At 31.3% G+C, this 16,691-nt stretch overlaps 2 protein-coding genes across 3 annotated transcripts; one reads left to right on the top strand and one right to left on the bottom strand.

Annotated features, from left to right (window-relative positions):
* The first annotated feature begins 7,299 nt into the window (after positions 1–7,299).
* LOC105639296 (Homeodomain-like superfamily protein) lies at positions 7,300–10,245 on the top strand. Of its 2 annotated transcripts, none has more exons than XM_012223306.4 (4): positions 7,300–7,944; positions 8,380–9,039; positions 9,171–9,244; positions 9,494–10,245. In XM_012223306.4, exons 1-4 carry the CDS (start codon positions 7,752–7,754, stop codon positions 10,004–10,006), a joined length of 1,440 nt encoding a protein of 479 aa, XP_012078696.1. In that variant the 5' UTR covers positions 7,300–7,751; the 3' UTR covers positions 10,007–10,245. The 2 variants fall into 2 exon arrangements, with proteins under 2 accessions (XP_012078696.1, XP_012078695.1); XM_012223305.4 differs by having other exon boundaries at positions 7,306–7,944; positions 9,168–9,244.
* A 344-nt stretch (positions 10,246–10,589) lies between these two features.
* On the bottom strand, positions 10,590–15,918 carry LOC105639297 (RNA-binding (RRM/RBD/RNP motifs) family protein). The gene is given in 10 exon segments (XM_012223307.4): positions 10,590–10,870; positions 10,873–10,927; positions 12,139–12,207; positions 12,756–12,821; positions 12,961–13,029; positions 13,334–13,387; positions 13,492–13,558; positions 14,531–14,994; positions 15,119–15,217; positions 15,700–15,918. Coding segments are annotated over 10 exon segments (1,083 nt in total). The 5' UTR covers positions 15,811–15,918; the 3' UTR covers positions 10,590–10,841.
* Positions 15,919–16,691: the final 773 nt, after the last annotated feature.

A 16,691-nucleotide genomic window follows, 5' to 3' on the forward strand; every position in this document is an offset into this window, starting at 1 on the left:
TTCATGCATAGTGGTGCCAACAGTTGGCATATAATGATAGAACATCTTTTCTGCAAACGGCTCCACTTTGATTGTTTTATTATTATCTATATATATAAAAAGGAAAATTACAATACGATTTTTTTTTGTTTGAAAAAAACAATTAGTCCGTCCTTATCTTTAGAAAATAGACTAAAATGTCTTTATAGTTTACTTTTATCAGATTATGAAGTCCTTTTGTTTAATTTTTACATCTTTTCTGTTAAATACCTTATAAAATGACGAAAATATTCCTTTTATTTTTAAAAACACAAGAACGGATTAGTGTGTATTTTTCAAACCATAGGGACTACACTATAATTTTTTCGATATAATATTTTAGCTCTCTCCTTTGATCTCTATATTTTCTTGTTGATTTAATAGAAAAGATGTAAAAATTGGACATAATGACTTAATAATGTAGCGGAAGTAAAATATAGAGATAAATTAGTATATTTTAAAAAAAAACATGGATGAACCAGTTGTATTTCACAAACTACCGGGATCGTATTTTAAGTTATCGTATATAAAATATTAAAGACACATGCTTCGTGTAAAGCATTTGTAGTCCAATGTATGGGATAATTGCCTTCCAAGCAATAGACTTGGGTTTGATTCTTGGCAAGCGCAATTGAAATATTTTGGTTTTGGTTCGCTCATCTCATGTAATAGCACCAATTCATATAATCGTTATTTGTTTTTTTAAAGTGTCTTAAATTTTTTAACCTCCTTATTATTTATTAAAGTTGCATTGGTAAAATCTAGGTTTGTTAGGTTTTACATGTATTCGCAACTAAATTATATCTAAGTGTTAATTAATATGTATATCCCCTTGAGATTTACACAATTAGCATATTTTTAATGTGCTAATTGTCCCGTAATGTTTTGAGTTTTGACATTAGCATATATAATTTCTTTCTGGGTTAAATTAATAACCCAACACTTCATTTGTTGTTTATAAAATAATATATTGCCTTTTACACTTTGAAAATCTAAGATCTTAAAGATATTGTTTATACATTTTAGTCCACTAGTTACGATATAAACTAAAATTAGTTTAAGAATTCTTATTTTAAAATAATAATAATAATAATAATATATAAAACACTAATTATAATAACAAATATAAAAATATATAATTCATGATAAACTAAAAATTAATCCATTTTTCTTATGTAATTTCATTTCTCTTTTGTCCTTTCCACTTGCACGCTAATTAATTCGCTGATTGAGTTAATATGTCTCACACACGCGCGCACATATATATATATAATTAATTAATTAATTAATTAAGAAAGCCAAATTATATAGGTAAGTAGAATTATATAGGAAAAAATAAAAGGGATTTGCTAGCTTAGATATAGAGGGAATTGGGGAATTAATTAGCTTAGGTGGAGAATATGTTTGATGTATAATATACATATAGTAGTGTACTTTTGTCTTGAAATTATATTAAGTCAACAATTTTATGGACCTAAAAACAATTATTTTTCATGAAAATTCCTATCTTCATTGACACTCTTATTTTTTGTTCACCTTTTTGTTTTCCTTCTTAGTTAAGAGGCCGACCCAAAGTGATTCTAATTCCATTCTCCACTCTCATCTTTAGATGCTACACACACCAATTCTTATCTTTGGTCAATCTCATTTAACCCATTTTAATTAAAATTTTTAATTTCTATATATATATATATTATATATATCAAAGAAATTAAAAAAAAAAAGAAGAAAACTTTCTTTGCAAAGCCTAGTTTGTGTATCTTGCCAAAGGGAAAACTATGGGATCCTTTTTGTTTCTAGGGTTTCAATATCATTTATGCATGTTTTGAAGAAAAGGGAGAGACATGGTCATATATTCAAAGATGTCCAAATTGCAATATATATATATATATATTATATATAGAAGATAATGGGATAATTACTTTTAATTTTATTTTAAAGAAGATGCTCTTGCTTATGGATTTAGTTAGGTTTTTGGTACCTTCTCTTGCTTAAAAAAGAAAAAGATGAAGAAAAGTTAATACCTCTTATAGTTATTTCATTTTTATTTCTCTTGCACTTTAACATGATTCAAGCTATGATTTTCTATTTTCTTCAATTATTTTTTAAAATTTGCATATCTTGCCTCAATAATACATTTAGCTAAAAATTTTTGTAAAAAGAAGAAAAGAGGAAAGCATGTATAAACTTTTCCATTAAGATAAGCATGAAATTAGCATCCAAATACTAACAGCTAGCTTGCAATAATCAACAGGAAAAATAATGTTCGGATGCTTCCAAACGACGAATCTATATCTTAAATGAGTTAAGCAAAAGAAGAATTTATCAGAACAATTAAGTTTTGATGAACAAATATCCAGTTAATGATTCTTGAAAGACAGAAAACCTTATTACACCCGTAAATGTATCCATCATTAGCTTTCTATAAAGCTTAAGAATATTTCATATTAATAGAAGATCATTCTTTTTCTTTTCTTCATTTGCTCTTCTTTCTTCGTACTTTTGAACAAGAATTTCGAATTTTGAATTCTTCATCAGTAATTGAAGGGATTATTGGCAAATTATTGGATTCAAAAGAATAGAATCTTCTTCTTTTTTTTTTTATTTTGCATTAATTATATTTTTTTTTATTGAATATTATTCCAAGTATCTAAAACCTTTCATAAAGCTAATGTTACTATCCATTAATTATCTTTTCCTATATCCTTATGGTTCTATTTTATTATATTTTATATGCATAACGTTTTAATGAAGCACTCACACAGATGAAATTTTAAATTCAAGAAAGAATAAATTTTCTCATGTAGCCGATATATAGTTAGCATCTCCTAAAATGAATAGCACCGGCTAATGAAATTATGCCACACACAACCAATAAAATATAAATATTTTAATATTCATATGAATCATCATATAATTAGTAAAAAAAAAAACTAAGTAGTTACGTGAATTTTATCTGTAAAGTTGAGAATTTAAAATCTAAATTAACTACCATTGAAGGCATTTTAATTTAATTAGTTTCATCTATATAAATAGATGGAAACACCGCATTGGAAAAAAAAAAAAAAGCATAATTAGAAATAATAAAAAAAAAAAAAGAAAAAGAAAACATGTGTGGGTCTAATTTGGGCCTTTGAGGAAGTTTGAAGAAGGTTTGTGGTCCATAGTTGGGCTTTTATAATAAAAGGAAGTGTGCAGGAGGTGTAAAAAGTTTAAGATAGGCTGTTTCCTGTAGGGATGCTTTTGTATTTTTGCCTCGTTTCATAACCAGAATCCAAAGACAGTACAAGATGCAGTGGTCCTTCATTTTTTTTTATATACTACTATTTATATAATAGTATTAATAAAATATCTTTAGAAGATTAAGAAAAAGAAAATTCAATGAGAAAAAAGTTTTGTTCTTTATGATGTTTCATGTGTCTGAAAAGGTATTAGATTGCACCAATTGTCACTCCTAGAAAAATGTTACTTATTTGAAAAGTTATTATATATTTCTTATTTTCTAATTAGTTGTTTTTTGAAAATCAGTTATTTAGCTTTGTCTAAAAATAGGAATATTAACATTTATTGTATTTTTCAGTTTCAATTGAGTTTTTTTCAAGTTAGAACTCTGTCCTGTTTATCTTGATCGTTTGTTTTACGATTTTCATTCTCTATTTGTGGATTTGTTGTTTAGTCGATGTGAGTTTCTTAACATGAATTTTACAGAAAATTTACTAAAGGAAATTTATTAATTAGAAAATTTATTTATTTGGAAGATTATATAGTTTCTTATTCAATAAGACTTGTATTTCCTAATTAATTAATTCACGAGGTTATTATAATTATTCAGTTTTAACTGAGTTTTCTTCAAGTTAATAAAAGTTTAGAATTATCTCTATATTTATTCTCTTCCTTTTAATGCATTTCTATATATTTTTTAGTATAAATTGTATCATTGGATTTCTATATGTTGTGTATGGGGGCAATTAATTAATTTCCTTGTCTTTGCATACATACGTAGACAAAAAAAAAAAAAAGAAGTCATCCACACCATTGCATTTCCAGGACATCTTCCCATGTGAGTCTTTCTTTGAAAGCATGCAAAAAAAAAAAAAAAAAAAAAAAAAGTGTTAAATGCCTCGCGTTGCCATAGGCCCACAACTTATTAATTTCTAAATAATTTATTTAATTCATATTTTTTCTTTAAAAGAAGAAGAATAATTTCATTTCAATCATAGAAAAAAAACTAAATAGTTTGAAATAAATGAACAACCATATAAATTTTCACTTTACCTATTTAACCGATTTACAATTCTTAATAATAATAATAATAACAGTATTTCTAACTTTGTCTTAAATATTTTACAAATTTAATAAAAAATGTTACTAATATTATGCTGTGCAATGAAAAATAAGATTTTATTAATAACAATTAAGAGAAACGGTAGGAAATATTCCAAAACACTGGATAAAATCAATATTATATTATTTTATTTTCCAAAAAAAAAAAAATGTTTTATATATTTATTTTCATAGTCGCCGCCTCGTTGTCGATTTTTCACAGTTATCTACGAGAAAAACGATGAATTAAAAAAAAAAAAAAAAAAAGATTAGGAGAGAGATAGAAGAGGGAATATTCGGTCCATATTTTAAGACCAGACAAAAGGGATATTCAGAAGGACGATATGAAGGAATATAAGGACGCGTGTCACGAGGAGAATCTTTGCTTTCTTTCTTTCTCTTACATGGAAATGGAAAGGAAAGGAAAGAAAAGAAAACTTGCATTGCATTAACATAAACAGAGAGAGAGAGAGAGAGGTGTAAAAAAAAAAAAAAAAAAAGAAAGAAAGAGAGAAGAGAGAATCTATCTATACAAAAGGCGTGGGTTGGAGTCTTGTAGTAGAAGACTGAAATAGAAAGCGACCAACCATCATTATTGCTATGCCAAGGGAATTCGATGCAGAGGAAGGGAAGGAAGGAAGGAGACGACTTTAACCTTTATCTTTCATCAGAAAGGCATTTCTTATTACTGCTCTGCTCCCTCTCCAAATGGGTCGGACTTTCACCATCTTATTTATCTGTCAAAATGAAATGGAGATGGGATAGAGATAAAGAGCGGTACTTTTTATTTAAAAACCTTAATACTGAATTATCCCAATATATTCTGACCCGGATCCGAGAAGTGTTAAAGAAGACCAGAAATAAAAAATATAAAATGAATGGAATCCTCTTACCTTCCTACCCACTTCATTAAATTTAGTAGCAGGAGAAGATTCCCAGCTCTTAAGAGGCTCCTTTAATATTCTTTTTTTGAGGTGAATTTTGGCTTTTAAATTCCCTTAATTTAGAGTCGTAGAATTGGAATTAAGATATTCCTTCCTTAGAGGCAAATATTATATTCTTTATCATCAATTTTTACGTTTGGATTAAATATTCTCCCTCTCCTCTCTCTCACACACACACAACTTTTCAAACCTAAAAGAAAGTTGCATGCTGGATTGATATTGAATACCATTTGAATATATATCTCCTCACTCCCTCTCTATCTTTCCTATTTTCTATATATATAATATATTGCGGTAATTAATTTTTTTTTCTTTAAATATATATGTATATATGATGTAGTTCCGTAATTAAGGGTGTGTGAAACCACCTACCAGACAAAAAAAATTGATCTAAATTTTTACTATCGTTTCGGTTTCATGTCTGAAAATTTTAATTTTATATTTTTCTATCTTAATTAAATCAAACTGATCGTTCGCTCATCCCTATTTATAATAAATTTTTAATTATTTTACTATTCTTTAATTTAATTTTAAAATAATATATTGTATATAACTTAAAAAATATTATAGATCATATAACAGAATAATTCTCTTTATAACTCACCAAAATTGCTGAATTTAGTGGTGGAGGACTCGTAATGCACAAAATTTATACCAAGGCATCAATTTATTATTAATTAATTAATAATTATGGTAGAATATAGTTATTAATAATTTGTTATATGATTATTAGTTATTACTATTGTAGAATTTAGGTAGATAAAATACTTTAGGTAAGGACTCCTTAAGTACTACTTCCCGTACACGTGGCCAACATATCTGCCACTTGTTGGTATATTAAATGCTTCTTATGACATGATCAAATTGATCCTCGCCATAGAATCCACCTCTTTCTTTTTCTTTTTTTTGTTTTATTCTTTTTACTTTCTTGAGCATTTATACGCCTGTATAGACAGAGCATTACGCCCAAAGTTAATGAATTTTACCTTTCTTTTGTTTTTCAATTTTTTTTTTAAACAAAGGGTGTCTGAAATTTAGCTCTTAATTTCTTAATTATAATTCAAAAAATAGATACTTCATTATCAACTTACTAGCTAATGACAAAAATAACCAAAATGCATAATATAGGGTGAAATTAAAAATTGATCATAAATTAATACACGATAATATATTATCTTAATCTGTAAAATATGAGAAAATACTTATATTTAGTTTAAAAGCTCTTAAAAAATAGAGAAATTATTAAAGCATACATTAGTTTCGTTAAATTTAATAGTTTTTTTTATAAGAATTGAAAAAAATGATTGAATCGCCTCAATTTCAGAAAAACGTAAAGGTAATTGACTGAACTACCCTTGAAATAGTGCACATTTAATTAAAACAAAGTTTAATATAAATAACTAGACTAGGGTAAAGTTGGAATAAAATAATTAATGTGTCATGTAAATGAAATAAACAGAATCAAAAATTGTCAAATTTAACGGAATGAAGAGAGTAATATTTATATATTTAGGTTAATTAAACCAAGTGAATGATGAGACTTTATAAGGGAATTAAAGTTTGAGAAATTACACACACGGGTTGTGGCTCAATTGGTAATGTAGACTGTACATGTGAAAAGAGCTGTCGAATTCGATCCCCACTAAATACACTCCCAGGAAGGGGTGAAAAGCTGGATTAGGCGTCCCAGTAGTACAGTCAAGATACATAATGAAAGTTTGAGAAATTACATAAAATTACATATCATTAATAAGGTTTGATTTAAAAATAGGAGAAGAATCATATGGGTTGTAGGCTCATAAAGTCAAAAAGAAAAAGAAATAATAATAGTAATAATAATAAATTCAAGAATTACAAAAGAAAGAGAGAAATTAAAAGGAGGGAAAAGGAATAATAATAGTAAGAAGAAGAAGAATCATCTTTTTAATAATAGATTAGATGATTTTGAATTGGTACAAAGACACACACTTACACTCCTATTCTTATAGCAAAGGTTCAAAAACCAGGCTCTAAGCACATGATCCATCTTAGTGTCAGAGACTCTCTTTTTTTTTTTTGGCTTTGTTCTTTGCAAGAAGTTACCATCCCTCTTTTTCTTCCCTCCCTAGCTTTTCCTTTTTCCTCTCTTTCTCTCTCTAAAACCCCTACTTTATTCCCTCTTCAACTCACCTCTTAAAAGAAGTCGATCCTCCCTCGATCCTCCTTGTGTTCAGAAACATCTTCTCTCTCTCTCTCTCTCTCTCTCTCTCTCTCTAACCCACTTGAAAAACTTAAACCTAGAAAGAAAGAAAGAAAAGCAAGGCAGACGCAAACCCTCTTTTGCTATTCTTTGTTCCTACATATCTTATTCTTGTTTTTTCTTTTATAACATGAACGTTGAGGGCAAGATTGTGTTTGTTGAGTAGGAGAGGTTTGGTAGTTTCTTTTCTTGATTCTTGATCATTTGCTTGAAAAAGAGAGAGGAAAATGGCCTCTCCTTCAGAGCTAAGCTTGGATTGCAAACCTCATAGCTATTCTATGCTATTGAAATCTTTTGGAGAACAGAATTATGACCAAACACAAAAGCTTGAAGAATTTCTCTCTCGCCTTGAAGAAGAAAGATTAAAGATCGACGCATTCAAGCGTGAGCTTCCCCTTTGCATGCAACTTCTAACTAACGGTATAATAATTTCTTGATTCTTTCTTTCTCATAAAATTTTGAATTCATGAATAGTTAATTTCTTGATATATATATATATATATATATATATATATATATATATATATATATATCTATACATATAATTTTTTTTATAAAGCATTCTAAATAATGAAAATGTTACCAATGCAGATGCTCACAATATTTTTGTGTTTGATGACAATTTTTTCAGAAAAAAAACTATTATTATTGTAAATAATAACAGTGGATATTCATGTGATATCTTCCTAAATCCTAATAACCTTTTTCTTTATCCTTTTTCATTTATAGAAGTTTGAGTTAGCTTTCTATCCGTGTGGCTTTATTTGTTAAGTTCTTTTCTTTGATTTAAAGTAGCTATGATTATTCATACATCTCTTCTAAAAAGAATTCAAGTCTTTTTTATTTTTTTCTCAGCTGTGGAGACTTCAAGACAGCAATTGCAAGCCTATAGAGCAAATCAAGGGCCAAGGCCACTTCTTGAAGAATTCATACCACTCAAAAATTCTACTTCTGAAGCATTGGATAAGTCCTCAAACTTATCTGATAAGGCAAATTGGATGACTACAGCACAACTATGGAGCCAAGAAAGTAATATTGAAACCAAACCACAAACCACATTAACTACTAATTCTCCTAAAGAAACCAGTATAGGGTTCAATGTTAGTCCTAAGCTAGGGTTAGACACTAAACAAAGAAATGGAGGAGCTTTTCTTCCATTTTCAAAAGAAAGAAACTTATGTCCAAGCCCAACCTTAGCTCTTGCTTCTACTGATAAAGAAATGGAAGATAAAAAATGTTTGGAATCTGAAAATGGGTTTTCTTGTTCAAAGATAGAGAATTCCAGTAAGATTGGTAATAATAATAGTGGGATTGTGATTGAACAAGGAAAAGGAACTTGTAATTCGCCATCTGATGGACAAGCAACAAATGCTGGAAACGGTAATTGTACAAATAATAACAATAATAATGGCAGTAGCAGTACCGGTCAAACTCATAGAAAGGCAAGAAGGTGTTGGTCACCTGACTTGCACAGAAGATTCGTTAATGCTCTGCAAATGCTTGGCGGTTCTCAAGGTATAAAATCAATACAAAAAAAAAAAAAAAAAAAACCCTAATTTAATTAATTGGGTAATTCATACTTTCTTGTTTTTATTGTTTTGATTGATTTCTTTTCGTTTTCCTTTTGTTCGTGAAACAAACAGTAGCCACACCAAAACAAATAAGAGAGCTTATGAAGGTTGACGGTTTGACCAATGATGAAGTTAAAAGCCATTTACAGGTATTTTTCTTCTTCTGATCTTCTTCTTCTCTAATTCTCTTTCTACTGTTTTTAGGAGAGCAGGCATGCATGAAAGTGGCTTTGTGTTTGTACAATTTTTTTTCTTTTGACCTGACAATACAGAAGAGACTGTACAGTCTGCACTGCACATTGCATATACTTTGAATATTATTTTTATTTTATTATATCAAATTATTGTTCAGTACAGATCTGTAATGATGATATATTTATTGTTTTGTTGGGGCACAGAAATATAGACTGCATACAAGAAGACCTAGTCCAAGCCCACAAGCACCTGGAGCACAAGCACCACATGTCGTCTTTCTAGGCGGCATTTGGGTCCCACCGGAGTATGCCACCGCCGCAGCTGCAGCTCATACTGGGGCCCCTACCCTCTATGGTGCCCACCCAGCTTCCCATGCACCACCACCTCACTTTTGTGCTGCACCACCTGTACCTCAAGACTTTTACACTGCAGCGGCAGCGGCTCCATCGCCGCCGCCGCCACCTCACCATCAGCCTCACCACCATACACTCCACCGCCAGCTTCACATGTATAAAGCTGCACAACAAACTCATAGCTCCCCGGAGTCTGATGTAAGAGGCAATGGTGAACGGTCTGAAAGTATTGAAGATGGCAAGTCGGAGAGTAGTAGCTGGAAGGCGGAGAGCGGCGATAATGCTGGAGAGAGAAAAGGGTTGGCTGCGTTGAGGGAAGATGGTGAAGAAAGCAATGGAAGTGAGATAACCCTCAAGTTTTAGCAGTCTGAGAGTATTAGAGTTAGGGTTAGGGTTAGGGTTTAGGTTAATCCGGAAAGTTTCTAACTTTGGTATTGTCTTACCGTTATGTAGTAGTATTAATTTTATTCTATATTTTTATGTCAAATATCCAGAGAGAGAAAGAGAGGGTAAAAAGGGTATAACGAGAAAGTGGGTGTTTGTTTTGCATTCGTTATGTACTTGATGCCCTAAATGAAAATGACTGAACATTTGATTATTTACTTCTTGGCTTCTTGTGCTATTTCAGTCTTTTGCATTAATGGACAAATTTGCCCTTCATTTACATAGATAATGACTGTGAGTGGGTACTTCTAGGGATCAACCAGGACAAGTCACGGCTGCTTTACTCCATTTATTAAGGAAGCTAAAGATGGATTTAGAAAAGAAGAGATACCGAAAGTGGCTGTCCGATTTCCTTTCCAGCCTGATAGCTCACGAGCTTTCTTAAAAACATAATACCTGCCTTTTTTTTTTTTTTTTTTTTATCTTTCTATAGTTTAAGTTAAACAATTGTCTTAAATTTCAGCCCTGAAAAATCATTTTCGCATTCACACCATGTGTTCACTTTGGCTAAAGTTTGATCATTCAAAGATGAACATTACCCATTCAAGGAAAAAAAATACACAATGTGAAACATGGAATCCGAAGCAAGATATCCTACATTGGACGAACCATTTATCCACATAATTTAACATTGATATCTACAAAAGCAAAATCACATCAGAAGTATTGTGCAGTGCAAAAATACCAACATTGTTACCAAGTATACTGATATTCATCCACAAGTAGATCTGTGGGCTAAACTTCTGCTTCAAGATCAAGCCTTTCCATTTATTAGGACTCCATTCTTAAATCAACATCATCAACCAAATCATTTTGTATCATCGCTGAATCGACAAGAGACTGCAAAAATAAAGAAAAGAAAAAATTTTTGATTTAGTTAGTATTTTGTTGCCCCCATGACTAGCACCTTCATGATCATACAAGTGTCATTTTAATCTCATTTAAGCACTACAGAGACTCTGCCATAACCTGCAAAAATGGGCCATCAGAGATTGGTACCTAACAAATGGCAGAACTAGGAGATGTGCTTCACCTTAAAGTGATAGCATACTGCACCAGATTTTGTCCATTTGAAAAAACGCAGTACATGCTAAATTCTCTTTCATATTTCAACTTGAAATATACAAGTCCTGCTTTCGTGATAATTATGTATGTAGCTCAAAGTCTTTCCCTAGGTAGACATTCAAGGGAATCAAAGTGGTTTCACTGTTTAGCTTTCTTATCCTTTATTAACGAATCTTGTAACTTAAATTAACATGTGCGAGAGGTGGATGTCACGGGCTGATATCAACCTTCCTCAAACAATAATAAAAATAATTATGAAATGAAGCACAAAATCGCAATATTGATTTCCAATCCTCTCTAACAGACGCAGCTGAGGAGGTCATCACATGAAACACAGCATATGTATATGCTACTAAAGAAAATTATGAATATGCACTTCAACTTGCAGGAATATGCTGCTAAGCCTACAAATGCTGCAAGCAGTAGGAGAACAAAGCATCTTATCACCTTCTTTATACCACAAGTGAAACGCATAATACTTGTGGATATATGTTTATCAACAACCTTATATGCATACTCACACACATACACACACCCCATGAAACTCTCTTATCACCCAAATGTAGCACACGTACTAACACATAGCAAGAAATGAAATCTAAACAAGCTGCCTTTTTAAGATATGAAGAAAAAAATCAATATATACATAGTCACTGCAATGGAGCAGTGAATAAAATGAAAAGGAACCTATTATATAAGAAAGCAAGCCTTATTCAGAAACAAATGAAATAATAATATGCAAGGGACTACCAAATTGGATAGCATGATGACAGAATTCACCACAGTACAAAAATGAAACAAGCGTTGTACGTTTTTTAATGCGAGTGACACAAATTAGAAACGATAAGTGGGACATTTGCAATAAACATTGCATATTTCAATCAAAGCCACAGACATCCAATTAAAGCCATATTTATAACACAATATAAGAACCTGAACTATGTTACACACATTGCCTTATGTACGTCATGACTATAGGGGCTAACCTGAAGTTCCCCCTCACAACTCTTAAGCCTTTCTGAGTATTCTTTCACTTGCAGAAAACATTTATGCAGCTGCAGTTTACACCCAACATGCTATTAGTAAACCAAAGCAACAACAAGGTTTAATTAATTTGCGGTGTCTGAACTTCTAATTTTTTCTATTTGTGTCTGAATAGAAACAATTTGCAATTAAATGTGAACTATTGAAAAAGGTGCAATCAAGTGCATTTGGCCAGATTATTCCGCCAGAATCAATAAATGATATCAAACATAAACATCCATTTAATTAATCTCCCTTTTTTAGTTTTTATTGTCTTATATCTATTCTCTAAAAAAAAGGTTCAAAATTCCTTCTAGTTTTCTATCAATTTCAAAATAATATTAAGTAATCTAGAAGAATAAATAAAGTAAAGAATGGAGTAAAATAGTTCATTTTGATTTTCAAGTGAGAAATTCTGGATAAATGCATTTAATCATGCAAAATCATTGATTCAAACACTTGATGCAAATGTTTTCACTTCAGACACCAAAATAGAAAAAAGTAAAAAGTTCAAACACCAAATTCACAATCATCTCCAACAGCAAAAATAAGGTTTCAGTAGCCAAATCCATGACTTCACCTTGGTCAATTGCATCTTATGCTGTGAAGAGCGTTTCTTTGTTGTGATCAATGCATCCTCCAGTTTCTGCATTCACCGTCAAATTCTAAGTGAGCAATGAAGAGCAAGCTTCATTCATAAAATTGGAAAGTTTTGTAGCAGCAACAACTGCAGAATAGAAGCATGAAACTGAGAAAGACTCAGTTGTAGCTACAAAAGTATGTACCTGAGTTCTTTTTCGCAAAGTTGAAACAAGTTGTTGTTTATCTTCTAACCTCCCTTCTATCTCAGATATCTGATTAGGCACTAAAATTTAGCATTTTTGTTTCTTAAACTTTTCATAAAAAAGTGCCATAGAGTGCAGAGATAGCACAGATAGATTATTATGATGAAACCCTAAGAAAAGTCACAAAATCAACATCCAGTATTCCCCCTCTGTAAGCTGATATCATGACCACAAAAATTTATAATACAGGCAGGTCATATCTGTGAGTGACTGTGCATCTAAATTTTCTGCAGCATGAAAGAGGATGCATGCTTTCATCCTTAAAGGAAGTGCTAAGACAACAAAAGGATGAGAAAATTCTTTTATTGCAGACCTCCTTTTTAAGTTCATCACGCCTCTGAATTGATCTCTCCAATCTTTCTTTCACCTAAGAAAAAGAACAAAACAAGTAACGACTAAAGTACCTCAAAATCAACACTATATAGGCATATGCAAGCATTCTTCAAACAATTAAACAAAGTAAAAACTTACCCTATCATTGTAACCACCACTTGAATCTGAAGACGTTTCCCTCCTATGTTGATCATTGTATCTAGAACTGTCAAAGAAAAAAGTATGAAAAATTAAATCTCAACCCCAATGTGTAGACATAAAAAACTTCCTTTAGTTAATTCTAACCCATTGAGACAACACAATCAAAGATAGCACACATACCTTATACAGCATGACATAAAAGCTACAAATATTCAAATATCATGAATAACAATATAATATATAAATCAGAAGCAAGAATCTATCATGGCTCAACTATTGATTCCAACAGAAGTATTAATTAACACTGAGCACAAATCCCATGAGTTCTCTACAATTTCAGAATAGACATTTGTGCTTGAAAATCACATGTGACATTTCATAATGACATGTTTTCATAGATGAACCAAATTTCAAATCATAAGCCAACCAAAGCCATCCACCAATACTGCAGTCCTGCCTCTACAACAGAACAAATCCAGGTAGGTGCTTGGAAACAGAACAATCTGCTTCCCAACAAAACTTCCCCAAAAAGGCTGTTAGTGCCAATTAATAGGTAATTAGAAGTGCACTAGAAGGGAAATGGCAGTTAAATTAAGAGAATAAAGTCAATTAGGTTTCAAGAAACAGCACATGAATAAAATCTCACATTTGCATCACTCTGAAACTTTTATTCCTGCGCCCCACCCCACACCCCAATTGCATGGAGCTAGTAATAAACATATTACAAGGTATCTCAATCTCATAAGTAGCAATCAAGTTTGATGAGCATGCAATCATAATTGTAGCACCAAATTCAACTATTTTCCTGTTCTTCTTTATTGCTTCTTGGTTATGTGGCAGTTTCCATGACAGAATATATGCAAGCAACTTACACAATAATATATGAATCCTGAAATGTGTTCTGCTCCAAAACACCAACGAACATATGCTTGATAAATCTTTCACATAAAAGCAACATATAACTGAGATTCTACAAGTTTCAATGAGAAAAAGAATGAGAATTTCTAAAATCCATTAGAAAGGGGGACTGTCTTACTCAATCTGTTTCCTCAAATGGTGATCTTTCTCCTTATCAGCAAGTTTATCACCACCATTGGCTGCATCCATTTCCCTATCTCGATCTGAATGTAAATCATGGCCTCTTTCCCAATTCCAAATATTGTTCTTTCCGTCTTCTTGTTCATTGCCAACTAGATCCCTGTCTCGGCTTTGATCTCCATCCACAAAACCATCCCTTGCTTGAACATGATCATGTGCAAGTTCATATCTTCTATCCTCATCTTCATCATGATCCCAAGATCGGGCTCGCTCTCTAGACTTAGCACTGTACCTTTCCCGATATCTTTCCCGATCACGATCATAATCCCTTTCACGATCTCTACCCCTATCCCAGTCCACACCACCCCTGTCCATATTACGTCGAAATCGCTCTCGTGTAAAAGTTGATCTTCCCCCTCTGCTTGTCACTCCATTTACTTTCACAGCTCGCCCGTCAATAGTCTATTTACAAGCTTCACAATGTCAAAAATCTCAAATTTTAAACTAACAATATAAAACCCAAATGAATGATCAATATACCATATGAATCAGAACTTAGAAATTAGAAAGGATAAAAGGTACATACCTTGCCATTCATATCATTGATTGCATCAATTACTGATCTTGGATTTCTAAAAGTAACAAAGCAATAGCATTTCCCCCTAGTTCCATGATCATTAATAATCTGCAAGTCAACAGGCATGGACACACTTGGTCAACTTTAAAAGTCTATTCCCATTTTAATGTAATGAAGTTATACAAGTTAACGAGTTAATGACTAAATTAAAAAACCCCACGAAACAGAAGTAAAGATTGACATTATGCTCTTGCAAGTGAAAGCACAATGCCTCTCCTCTAAGTTCCAATGTACAATACACAAACTTGAAGCTTTAAATTTGTTTATTTATTTATTCATTTTTAAGATTGAAACTGGTCCGAACAAATCATCGATTATCTGTAATCCAACATTTCTCGGTAACAAATTGAAATTTCTTTTAGAAGTCACGCATTAATATTCACAAATAAGTAGATGATTTAACAAAGTAGAGAATAGAAATTATAGAAGCAGTTACATAAAAAAACCCTAAAATTTATACGAACCCTAAAAGTATATCAAAAAATTGTTAAAGAAAGCTTATCATAATTTTTTGGTTGAAAGAATAATACCTTAACGGAGACAATAGAACCGTAGGGATCGAAGACTCTGCGAATGGTGTCTTCGGTGGCATTATAAGGGAGGCCTCCGACGTATATAGAGTTCTCCTCGTCTACCGTCATTTTCTCTGAAATATAAACCTAACGGGCTTTCAGAAATTGCACATCCTCTGCTACCCTTTGGAGCTCTGCAATTTCTTTCTCCTATCTTAAGACTGAGACAGCAGAAGCACGTGCACATTGCACAAGCGCTCCGGTCCAAAAATGTGTCCAGTTGTCAATTTTACTTTCACTGAACCGGTTTCGATACTAGGTTGTTTACTAGGCCAATGTAGTTGGGCTTTATGGGTTTTCCAGTCCACGGTTCGGTCATCTGTTATTCAAAGCAGGTCAACGTCAACGAACACATTTAAACAAAGGCGGATATTATATTTTTCATTTTTCATTTTTCTTCTAATCAAACATTAGGGTTTAAATTTAGGAGTGTAATTTTATATTTTTTAATTAATTTAAATAGTTAATTTTAAAAAAATTATTGTGATTTATATTTTTATTGCTTTAATTTAAATAATTTATTTATGTATTTTGATTAAATGATGAAAAGTAAAATTTTACGCTCCATTGATAATTCAATTGATATAATTTTTTCTTTAGAATTTTCATATATTCAATTGAAATGTTTATTAATTTTTGTAATTAAATGAAGTGTGTGAAGATTTATTAGATTTTTAATCATAAATAATTAAATACTCTGAAAAATATCACTACCTAAACATATGTGATAGACACCTAAAAATTATTCACATCTTATATTAGGCTGCATTTGCAGTTGTACCGCTATATACACGCATGACATTTTAGATATTTAAACTCGTCGGAGTGAGTCATGCCAAGTCCAATTTGAACCAAATATATTTTTTGTTAAAAAAAGAAAAAAGAAAACAGTTTGCCGTTGATTTTAAGGGGCAAACCATTTTCATTATAGTTCAGCTCTTTGAAAATAT

This window comes from Jatropha curcas, chromosome 8 (assembly GCF_041381405.1).
Source record: "Jatropha curcas cultivar XTBG-Jc1 chromosome 8, XTBG_Jcur_1.0, whole genome shotgun sequence".
Lineage (NCBI taxonomy): Eukaryota > Viridiplantae > Streptophyta > Magnoliopsida > Malpighiales > Euphorbiaceae > Jatropha > Jatropha curcas.